Source organism: Branchiostoma belcheri, unplaced genomic scaffold, assembly GCF_001625305.1.
Source record: "Branchiostoma belcheri isolate BF01 breed outbred unplaced genomic scaffold, Haploidv18h27 scaffold428, whole genome shotgun sequence".
Classification (NCBI taxonomy): Eukaryota; Metazoa; Chordata; class Leptocardii; order Amphioxiformes; family Branchiostomatidae; genus Branchiostoma; species Branchiostoma belcheri.
The window spans coordinates 41,055-53,436 of NW_017804052.1; the positions used below are offsets into that span (position 1 = coordinate 41,055).

A 12,382-nucleotide genomic window follows, 5' to 3' on the forward strand; every position below is an offset into this window, starting at 1 on the left:
TGCCACTATTTTCTCGATATTTTCACTGCTGCGTCTTTTTGTCGTAAGAAATTACCGAAGGATTTTAAAAGTAAAGGCTATAGACTTCTTGCTGTAAGTTTACCGATGATTTCTTCACCACACGGGCAATAGGCTGCGTCAAGTTCGTCGTCTTTTTCTTGCAATAAATTTACCGATAATTTCTTTACTACAACGGCAATAGGCCGCATCAAGTGTGTCGTTTTCCTCTTTTAGTAAATTTTCCGATAGTTTCTTCACCACCAAGGCAATTGGCCGCGTCACGTTTGTCTTTTTCTTTCAGTAAATAACGATAATTTCTTCAACACACCGACAATAGGCCCTTTCAAGTTCGTCGTCTTTTTCTTGCAGTACATTTACCGATTTTTCACTACCAAGGCAATAGGCCACGTCAAGTTCAACGTCGTTTTTTAAGTAACTTTACGGATAATTTCTTCACCACCCTTGCAATAGGCTGCGTTATGCTTGTCGTCTTTTTCTTGCAGTATATTTAACGATAATTTCTTCACAACACCAGCAATGCGCCGCTTCAAGCTCATCTTCTTTTTCTTGCAGTAAATGTACCGATAATTTCTTCACCACCCAGACAATAAGCCGCGTCAAGATTGTCGTGTTTTAATTGTAGTAAATTTACCGCTAATTTCATCACCACCCTTGCAATAGGCCGCGCTATGCTTGTCGTCTTTTTCTTGCAGTATATTTAACGATAATTTCTTCACAACACCAGCAATGCGCCGCTTCAAGCTCATCTTCTTTTTCTTGCAGTAAATTTACAGATAATTTCTTCACCACACCAGCAATGCGTCGTGTCAAGTTCGTCGTCTTTTTTCTCGCAGTAAACTTACCCATATAGTTTCTCTACCACACCGGCCATAGTCCGCGTCAATTTCGTTGTCTTCCATCATTTGATTTTAAACCTCCTTGCTTCCATGTAGTAAATTTACCGATGATTAATTGCTTCACCACACAGGCAATGGGCCACGTCAAGTTTGTTTACTTTTTCTTGCAGTAAATATACAGGAAATTTCTTCACCACCCTTGCAATAGTCCGCGTCAAGTTCGTTGTCTTCCATGCAATAAATTTACCGATTGCTTCACCACACCGGCAATAGTCCGCGTCACGTTCGACTTTTCTTGCAGTAATTTTACTGCTAATCTCTTCAACACACAGGCAATAGTCAAGTTCGTCGTATTTTTCTTGCAGTACATTTATCGATAATATTTTTCTCCACCAAAGCAATAGGCCGCGTCAAGTTTAAGGTCGTTTTCTTGAAGTGAATTTACAGATAATTTCTTCACCGCCCTTGCAATAGGCCGCGTTTGGTTGGGCCCCCCTAGCAGCTTATTCTGGAACTGCAGGATGATTTCTTTGAAAATCATCAAGAGAGGATAACTGAACAACCGTTTGATGGATCATCATAATTTTTAGTATGTATATAGCTTACGTGATGCTGGACATAATTCAAATGCAATATTGCAAATCGGGATCTAATTTGCATGGTTAATGAGAACATTCTATAAATCTGCTGTATTTCATATTTGGGCTATAAAACTCTTAAGACATATGTAATTGAGAGCGACAAGATTATTAGCAGGTATTGATTATGTAAATGAAGACCTAATTTGCATAATTAATGGGATACTGGTACAGTTTTATGGTGGTAACTGTTGGGAATTTAATACTTGCTATAATTGGAAGTCCAGTGAAGATGAACATCACTTAACTTAATTTCTTAAAATCAGTACCTCATTTGCCTGATTTATGAGGAAACGATAAAATAGCCTTATTTCTTAAGATAACCCTATCATTGGATGATGAACTGATTCAATATATGCAAATAGCCTCTCATAATTTGCATATTCGCAGTGAAAAGTGTATATTATTAGTCAGCTTGGAAGGCAAACATGAGTTGGCAAAGATATGTCAGAGGTCGTGTTTGCAACCCAACAGCATCATACCTTGTTCATGCCAAATGATAAGGATTTCACCAGTGTGTTGCATGTTACTAGGTATTCTATTAGCAAATAAAAATTTTGTCTATCAGCAGGATTGTAAATGTAAGCCATTTACAGGTGGTCATCGCCATGCAAAATATGTACGAAAACACTAATAAACATGTCATGGAGGTATGAGATTGCCTAACTCTAGTTTAAATTGAATTCCGTATGTTCATTGGCAGGTTAACTAGGAGCCCAGAGGACACCATGAGGTACCTCCTGTTAGTAGTCATCACGCTGCTTTGTGTGGCCCTGGTGACTTCGATAATGCCGAGGCGAACACCCGCTAAGCGAACACCCCCGAGGCGGAATCCTACGAGGCGAACACCTCCGAAGCGAACTTCAGTCCCGACGCATGCGCCACGTCCAAAAACGAGGCAACCGTTACAAGGTAGGGAAACAAACTCATTATCAACTATAACTGACCATGGAATTCGTATTTACACCAGGCACAAGGTGAAATTGATAAAATGGTGAGAAAATGTAAATCTGTATACAAGGTACATTGTATAGGTAAAAAAGGGAAAAATTGGTGACTTAGTCATTTATTTCATTTATTACCTCCATGAAAACGGAGGTTTTGTTTTTTGGCGCGTCTGTGTGTGTGTGTGTGTGTGTGTGTGTGTGTGTGTGTGTGTGTGTGTGAGTGTGTGAGTGTGTGTGTGTGTGTGTGTGTGTGTGTGTTTCCGCACGTTTGTAACTTCATAACTCCATAACGCCTTTATGGATTGTGATGATACTTGGTATGCTGGTAGGTCATAGGAGGACGAAGGTCAAGGTCAAGTATGGGGCTCCTGGTGGATGACCTTGGTACTGCAGCAGAATTTCCGGCTTTTGTATCTTTTCTCCTGAACATGCTGTGGTCTTGATTTTTGGTGACAGATAGCTCATTCTCTCAGGAATAAGTGGTGTGGGTTTGGTCCTCCTAGCAGTTTGTTCTGGAACTGCAGGGAACTTTCTGGCGAAATCTTTAAAAGCCAATAAGTCCAGGTAGGAACAACGTATTTTCATCATTTTTGGTAGGTAGGTAGCTGTAAGAGAGTTGTACATGATAAAATGCAAATTATGCAAAGGATGACTTAATTTGCATAATTAATGAGGGGTCTCCTTTGTACTAGTGCAAGGCAGGGAACAGATGTGCGGATGTAACAAAACAGCAGCTGTGACCGGTTTGATTAATGAGCTTCTTCCAGTGGAATAGGCGACCTATTCCAGGTCAAAGGTGCTACCGTATCAGCTGTGTGTTTGAAAACATAAACATCTGTTACATTTTTTTTGTTCTTTACTGTAGTGTACTGTATAAAATCATTTACAAAAACTCATATATTTCACAAAGGTATGAGATCTCCGAATTCTGGTTTTTATTTATTTATACAGGGTTAGCATATTGTCTCGTTGGCGCTTTCCAAAGCTCCCTGTGACATACTTACATACTTATACATAACATTATATGATAATAAAAGGAAAAGTATAAAGTAAAGTAAGTACAATGAAAGGGTAGTTATAATAAAAGGAACGGAACAGACCAATAAAGTACAGGAAGCAAATTAAATCAATATGACAAATGATGTAAATAATAATGATAATGGCACTCGATTTGCAAACAAAATGGCCTTATTTCTTAAGATAACCCTGTCATTTGGTGTAATATGATTACCTGATATAATATATGCAAATTTCATGATTTCAGTGAAATATTAATCAGTTTTGACGGCTAAAATGATTTGTCAAAGGTATGTCAGAGGGAGTGCTTGTATATAACCAACAATACTATACATTGTCCATGCCAAAGAATTTCACCAGTGTGTTGCATATTAGGCCGTAGGGGCTATGTGAATAATTTGTATACAAATTTTGCTAATGAGCAGGATTGTAAATGTAAGCCATTTACAGGTGGTCATCACCATGCATAAGATTTTCGAAAGCACTAAACCAGTCATGGAGGTATGAGATCGCCAAACTCTAGTTTGAGATAGCTTCTTTGGCACATGAAGAAAGTGGTCGAGTAGGGCATTGTCAAGCACAACACCCAGATACTTGAACGTGTCCACTTGCTCCAATTCTGTCCCGGTTAGCCTAAGTTGTAAGCGTTGGCCAACAACTCTGGACCTTTGCGAACCAACCAGCATTGACTTGCATTTGGATGGATTTAAGGAAATACTTTTTGCGAGGAACCACTGTACTAACCGGGTAGAATAGTTCTAAAGCGTGTCTTGTATTGTCTGCATGCTACGGTGTGAGAAGTAAAGAAATGTATCGTCTGCATACATAGCCACCCTACATGACTGTTTACAATTGGGCAGATCGTTTATATGTATACGATGAAAAAAGAAGATTTACTATAGATAATACGGAAATGTTTTTCTCCAATTCGTGGGGCAGTTATTCCAGTAGGCATTATAAAACGATAATGTCTAAACATATTGAACTTGGTTTGAATAGGACATAACTGCAAAGATCTGCCCAATGGCAACTACCCCGACCTTGAGAACTGCACCAAATTTTACATGTGCAGCAATGGAATAGCGTCGAGCTTCTCCTGTCCAGATGGTCTACTGTTTGACATCAGAACCTTGCGATGTGAATGGGAGGATGTTGCCACATGCGGTACGTCCTCTAGTTTTTCAGTATGTGTTGTAATCGCTCTTAAATTTTACTTTAGTACATATACAGGGATATTAAAACCCCATAATTTTTGTTCATAGTAGTTGTAATATTTCCTTCAAATGCAATTTAACCCTAAACAGTACACCTGGGGTCCGCGCGGACCCCAGCACTTTATATTCTGTAATATCTTTTTTGTTTCTTAAGTTTTTTTCTGAAATTCTTAGTTATTGTCACCCACAAAGATGTCCCTCAATACAGTGCAGAAAACTCCATTTCCCCCATTCATAAAAAAAATATATCTGATTTTCTTTTGTGGTCCGCGCGGACCCCAGTCGGCTTTCGATCGTAATGGATACACTGTAATTCTTACACATAACATTATTTCCGTTTTTATATGTTTTTATGCACTTATTGTATGGCCACCAAATTTTCATAGAGTGGTGAAGTAATAGAATTAAATTTTGACAACTTTGGTGTACTTATGACGTCATGTGACGTCATAGCTAATAATACGGTCCGCCATATTGGATAATCTTGAATTATGTAAGATGTCATGGATGTTAGAAAGGATGTTGAATTTGATATAAAACCCAGAAATTTTTTATGTTTAAACCAAAATTACTGATATTTAAAAAAAACTGCTTGTCAGAAACACGTTGTCATGGCAACACAAAAAACACATTAACGTGCTATAGTACTAAACTAATATCAACTTTTTCTCAGACATTTTAGGAAAGGTCACCAAATTTGATGCTTCTAGCGCAAGCCGTTCAAGCGCTATCTAAGATCAAAGTTGGGCCTCAAAAGCCCCTTCAGTCTGAATAGGGCTTAAAGATTTGGTATTTCTTTTCTTCACCAAAGAATAGGAAAAGTTCAAAATGTATGATTTTTGTATGTAATGTGGACATAGAGGTTCATACATCAATTTGCAAAACAAATGAGCTGGTTGCATGTTGATAATTTCTAAAAAAAACTTTTTGGGGTCCGCGCGGACCCCAGGTGTACATATTAATCAGTCCGGGAAGGTGTTCTGTTGAGGGTTAATGCACCTTACGCTTTGTATACGTTGTTTTTTAATGTAACATCCCTTTGTATGTTTTATTTATCAGCGACAACCGTGAAAGGAAAGACACGTACACCTGCCCCAGTACCTACCAAAACAATGTCCAGATCAGGTGAGTAGATGACAGTTTCTTTTCTGTTGAGGTCCTTTATCTTGCCACTTGTTTTATTGCCAGACATATTATTACTACCTAGTATCCTTTTGCTCTGAACGCTTGCACACAACTTGGAATAAGGGATGATCTAGTAATTGTTCCTTTTTTACCTAGATGAACGGACAATCCAACATATGTTACTTCTAATATATGTAAGTGGCAAAAAAGAGGTGGTAAATGATGAATGACTTTATTTCAGGTTATCCCCATAGTACAATATAGACATAAAACCACAGAAATACTAAGCATACAACAGTTTGTACACATTTTTAAAATACGAGTTCCTGAATAGACAGTCAGACGTCAAAAGACCGGATATGATACTATTGTTGGAGGTGTAGAGTCTATTGATGAAGGCATAACACAATTTCCTGCGTCTCGCATCAAATGTATCGGTCGAGAGGTGTACAAACATTGAGCTAGCACTACAACGTCTTGGCAACTTAAGGGGAATACGGAAACAATTGTTGTATGCAACACGGCACTTAGCTAGTACACTCGCATGAATAGAAAAAAACATAAGAAATATTGAAGCAGATGCACAGGATCTTTGAAATTTATTCAAACGTTATAGACGTACATGTAAACAATGCATTGTAGCAGGATTAATCTAGCCTGGGTACCATCCTGGTTAGTTTACGTCCGCTCCTATACAGTCGCTCCCACCAACCAAGAAGGAGAGGGAACAAAAGTCAGACAAGTCAAGACAAGATAATGCAAATTAGGCAGAAAGCTCCTGTTATGCAGAACAGGCAGCTTAAGTGTTGTCTGTCCTCGGGGCTGGGCTTGTCTGACTTTTGTTCCTTCTTCGACTTCCAAGATTGTCTTCATGTTATTTACATATCAATCAATAGTTAGTGCTTATAAAAATGCATTGCTTCAGTCTTCTTCAGTCACTGACGATAGCTAGTGGATACTAGCTGAAACGTCTGACGTTCCAAAATCATATCCAGTTGCTTGAGTAACTATTTTTTGGCGTATCTTATTACCTGGATGTCTAACCTTCATCGACGTATCTGTAGTCAATAATTTCTACGTACACAGATACAAATTTTTTATTTGTTCCAACAGTCGATGATCCCTGTGAAGGATTGCCGAATGGTAACTACCCCGACCCAGATGAGTGCACCAGGATTTACTCCTGCAGTAATGGAATCGCTTACCTCATGGACTGTCCAGAAGATCTTTACTACAACGAGAAGACGGATCAGTGTGACTCCCCTGAAAATGTCGACTGTGGTACGTATTTTGTCGTTTATTACCTTCGCCAAGAAGGTTATGTTTTCGTCGCTTCTTTTGCTGGCTTGATTGTGTGTCTGTCTGTCTGTCTGTCTGTCTGTCAACAGCATAACTCGGTAAGGGTTAGACATTATTTTGATATTTCGTAAGTGGATTGGTGTTAACTCCCTTCAGCAGTTTGCTACGGTACTGGAGTAGAACGTTTGGTTTTGATATCTCATGATTTGGACAGGGTTGCCCTAATTCCGATCTACCCCTAATTGTTGCGGCGTTATGCAGGGCTATAATTAAGGGTTAATGACTCACCCCGAGGTGAATATGGTGTGATAAAGCTTGGCAGTTGCTATAACCACCGAATAAAGCCACCGAGTGAGCGCAGTGAACGAGGTGGCTTTATGAGGTGGTTATAGCAACTGCCAAGCTTTATCACACCATATTCACCGATAAAGGGTGGGACATTAACGCTGTTATCATATAGCCTATCCAAGCACCATCCAAACTTACACAGTAAAGAGTGTAAAAAGCACATTCGGGATGATGTTGCAATACTTGTATCATGCTACATGTGACTTAATCAATATGGAATGGGGGCTTCTGATTGCTCAACGCCATCCTGCTATATGATAATGTGCCAATAAATACCTACAGGAATGGACTAACTTTTGTAATCGAGTTAGTACACGTCGACAATAGACGAGTGAACAATTTGTTTGAATTCGACGCCTTTTGGAGGGTTGACAAGCATGTTAAAAATGCAATTTTGATTTTGAAAAAGCCGCTTTAGAGCAAGTCGAGTAATGGTTCAACGAGAATATGTTTAGGACAGAAAAATTGCGCATTTTAATTACTAAGTACTAAATTATCTACAATGATCGCCCCGTGTCTACCAGGTCAGAATTAGTGAACCCCTGTTGTGATAAAACGCTTTCCACCGGCAAAATGACCAAAAAACCTGCCGTAAGTTTCGTAAACCATTACGCTTTACGCATAAGCAAGTCGCTGCACTACTGAAGTCAAATACACAGCTGTGCTCGTTGTTATCTCTATCTGTCAATATACTCACGCGGGTTTTTGGTTAAACTACCATACCAAGGTATGTGTGTTTACATCGAACATAGGTTAAAATTAGGACCCCCTACAACTGCTACCTGTTAATTGTAGAGCAAATATTTTAAACTGTGGTGGTTTGCAATTGAATAAACTTGTTTAAATTCCGGGAGGTAATAACTAAACGCATGCCGGGTGGATCTTTGAAGAGCCAAATCAAGCTGAGCCAAATCAAGCTGAATCGTATCGGATCGGGATTGTTCCCACTGTGGTCAATTTGTCCAGATCAAGTCGGATCGCTAACTATTCGGGTCGATCCGGATTATTTTACAGTAGCGGGAATGGGGCCTATATGACCAAGGAGGTTAAATGTCCTTGATATGACCAAATGGTAGAGGGAGAAGAGGAGAAGGCATGTCATGAAAAACTTCTTACAATGACACATTTATATTTTTTTGCTGGGGCGCTCCCCGGCTTTGTGCCCGATTTAATGGTAGGTAGGTAGGTAGATAGGTAGGTTGGGTGCTTGGTTGGTAGGTTCCTTGGGCCATGCACAAACCACGCTAGATTGATGGAGTTGGATCATTTGCATATGAATTGGATAGCTTGAGCTATACCATTGGGGAGTAGGGGTGACAGGTTGATTGACGGCACTTAAATACGATGACTGCAACACCAATTCACATTCATATTGTCATACATACAAGTAGCGCAGTGCATAAAGTCACTACTATTACGGGGAAATTTTGTATCTGCTCTTAAACTAAAGAAAATATCGATGTGCGCCCCGGTCAGCTTTTTTTAAAAGCTTTTCTTGTTTGTAATGGTGTTAGGTTGCAGCGACGGGTATGAACAATATGATCGCAAATGCTACAAAGCGTTTGGCGATAAGGAGCCATACGAAGAAGCTTTTGCAACGTGCCGGGATGATGGCGGAGTTCTGGCCATGCCACGCGATGAGGGCACTCACGAGTTTTTGATCCCCCTGAAGAATAAGGTCGACAGCGAAGACGCCTTCTGGCTGGGGATCAACCGGGTAGAAGGAGGGGAATTCGCGTACTACGACGGGACCCCGCTGACCTTCCAGGCTTGGTACCCGGGAGAACCGAGCGACACCGGAGGTCAGGAGGACTGTATTATGTTTTATGGCCCGGGATGGGACAACAAGTGGAACGACATACCGTGCTTTGGACCAGAACATCCATTCATCTGCGAGAAATTTTACCGAGGTAAGCTTTTTTCAGCCAATATTATGGCATTAATCAGTTAATTTTGTTCTTAATTGAATATTTTAGGCTCGACGGCCCTGCCACGAAACCGAATGGCATTAAATTTGATATGAGGATGACATTTGCATATACCTTAATGACTTCATTTACTTAACTTTGCTGTATGCCCCCATCACACTTGTTTATGATTTGGGGATATTTTGATATCAATCCTACTAACAATGTACCCTGTGCCCTAATATTATAACGGGCAAACCTTGTATAAATGGTCCACAAAAATTCATTTACCCTTCTGGCATATATCATTAGTCTTAAAGTTGTACAAGTTGTAATGTGTGCATTTTTTTGTGCATTTGTTTTACAAATCAAGATTGAAATTTTCTCATCTGTATTGTCTTTTTCAATAACTTTCAACATGTTACAACGCTGTTTCGCTTTTCCTGCGACTCGGCGCAGCGCTAGAATAAGTTGTGCCAGGCCCGCTTTTTTTAGAGCATTTGAATGTATACAAGAAGCCACAGTTGCGGCCAGCACCCGGGCGAAAACATCTCAACGGCATTATAGGGATGTTTAAAAAATATGCATTTATTTCAATATCAAAACTGCTAGCCTAAAAGGGTAAAAAAAAGACGTGCACCACGGACATAGTGGCACACCACATTACAAACTAGAGTTCCCCGATCTCATACCTTCGCCAAATGATGTTCATCTTTATGACTGACAAATATAGAGCCCCCTCCCCTTTTATTTAACAAATAGGTTCCTTATTTTCATGAATTATATCAGGTTATTATATTCTCAACCAAAAGACAGTCTTATGTTGGCAAACAATGCAATTGTAGCATTTCCTCATAAATTATGCAAATGAGGTCCTGATTTGAATACATTTTGTTTAATGATGTTCACCTGCACTGCACTTTCAAATATGAACAAGTATGAAATTCCTGGCATTTGTCATTACAGAATCATAACATTTACTCATTAATTATGCAAATACATTCTTCATTTACATAATTAATATCTGCCTGTGTTTCTCTCGTTCTCAGTTACCAATCTCACAAGATTTAATAGTCCTATCGTACAATACAGCTGATTTATAGAATTTCCCCATAAATTATGTAAATTACATCCATATTTGCATAATTGTCATATAACTATATCAAGCATCACGTAAGCTACCTACATACCAAAAATCACGACGATCCGTCCACCGGTTCTTGAGTTATCCTCTTTTGAATATTTTCAAACAGATAGCCCTGCAGTTCCAGAGGAAGCCGCTAGGGAGCCCAAACTCACTTTATATACATGGGGACGAAACATCTGGTACTACTTATCGACCCCTCCGTACATCTGCATGAAGACGTACCCCCCCCCCCGCTATTCCAAACAAAGGTTTTTTCTGGACCATTCCAATTTGCCTCATAATTGTAGGGGTGCATCTGTAATATTGCATTGACCGCGAAAACAGCATAGGCAAAAATACACATTCGTGCATCAACACGGGCATGCCCGCAGACGGCGTATAAAATTGTATGCCGATTACACAAAGAGAACCCCGTGTTCTAGCTGCGAACACGAAAAAACAGCTCCTCACAATACTCCGTCCGAGGGTCCTGACCTCCTTCACGGAGTAACAAACAGTGGATTTTGTTCGGGTATCTTCGGTAGCTTTGTGATCCTTTTACTCCCCAAATGTCACGCAAAAAAAGGTGTAAAACAACAATGTTTGAAATAATGAAAAGCTTACATAATGTAGCTTTAAGAAATTGTTTATATGGTATTTTTATCAACTTTCCTCACTCCCCCTGTTGTATTGTGCTATTGCATTTTTAAAGAGTTTGTCAATGATTTCAGTGGTATTCTTCAATTTTAAAAGACAATTTTCTCCACACTCCACTCAGTCTAGAGGGAAGGGGACCAGGTGAATACGCAGATGCATCGTCCACTACCGAAACCGAGTCAACATCATCTAGGCTTTACCAGCTCTGCACCGTTTTCATCAGCATCTGTATGTTTCTAGGCCTTGTCATTATTATAATCAACTTCTGCATCTTTATTCAACTTTATAGAAATAGACAAAGATTACTTGGCGGGTTATAACACTATAGAGAGTTGCTTTGGGGTTGAAACCTTGTGCAACTGGCTTTGAAACTGCAAATACTATGCAAGTATAGCCCTGGTGCCTTTCTACATACCAAGTGTACTGAAGTTCATACTACCCTTTTTGAAAACTGGGGAAGTTTATGTTATCTCTGGTAAAACTAGGATTGCTAGAATACATGTCCAAACTAGAAAACTATTGGTTTTATACATTTTTTAGGTTGCAAGTACTGTTTATTACATAGCTCATCAATCCAAGCTATTTGAACCTTTGTTAACCATACTGATATCAACATTCGTCCTCTAATGTGCCCCTTTGGTGTTTTAGTGTTATTATTAAATGTAGCAATCAAAACCGACAACTGGATCTTAATACCTCAGCAAAGGAAATTTCAATATACACTTCAAATTTCTAAACTTAACTTGGGGACTTGAGCAGTACGGCTTTTATAATAGTTTTCCGGCAACACAATGTGTGCTATCGCTGTTATCGGTGAGTCTTTCTTTTAGGGTGGAAAGTTTAAAGCTGTGTCATTATAAGAAACGATAGGCATATAGTCCGAAACAAGTAACTACCTTGTGATGAGGAAACAACTGTTTAACATCGGTTATTATTGACAGGTAACTAACATCAAGAAAACATCCACTGCTTTGTCAAAACTGTACCATCACAAAGATTAAGATTTAAGAAACGATCAGCACATTCAATTTTTTTCAGAAAAAAGTAACAAACGTGCGATAAGAAAACAACATCTCACCTTTGGTTAAATAGCATTTGGTGTGTCACTAACATCAAGAAAACCCCCAATGCTTATTGGAAATTGTAACATCACAAAGATAAAGATTTAAGAAACGATAAGCACATTCAATTTGTCAAAAAAGTAAGAAACTTGTGATGAGAAAACAACATCTTACAATTACATTTGG

The 12,382-nt window shown here is 39.2% G+C and overlaps 1 protein-coding gene across 1 annotated transcript; it reads left to right on the forward strand.

The window, feature by feature from the left end:
- Nucleotides 1-4,597: 4,597 nt before the first annotated feature.
- LOC109478197 (lactose-binding lectin l-2-like) lies at nt 4,598-11,461 on the forward strand. Its single transcript, XM_019779656.1, has 5 exons — nt 4,598-4,623; nt 5,733-5,798; nt 6,912-7,079; nt 8,960-9,355; nt 11,257-11,461. Exons 2-5 carry the CDS (start codon nt 5,786-5,788, stop codon nt 11,259-11,261), a joined length of 582 nt encoding a protein of 193 aa, XP_019635215.1. The 5' UTR covers nt 4,598-4,623; nt 5,733-5,785; the 3' UTR covers nt 11,262-11,461.
- The last annotated feature ends 921 nt before the right edge of the window (nt 11,462-12,382 follow it).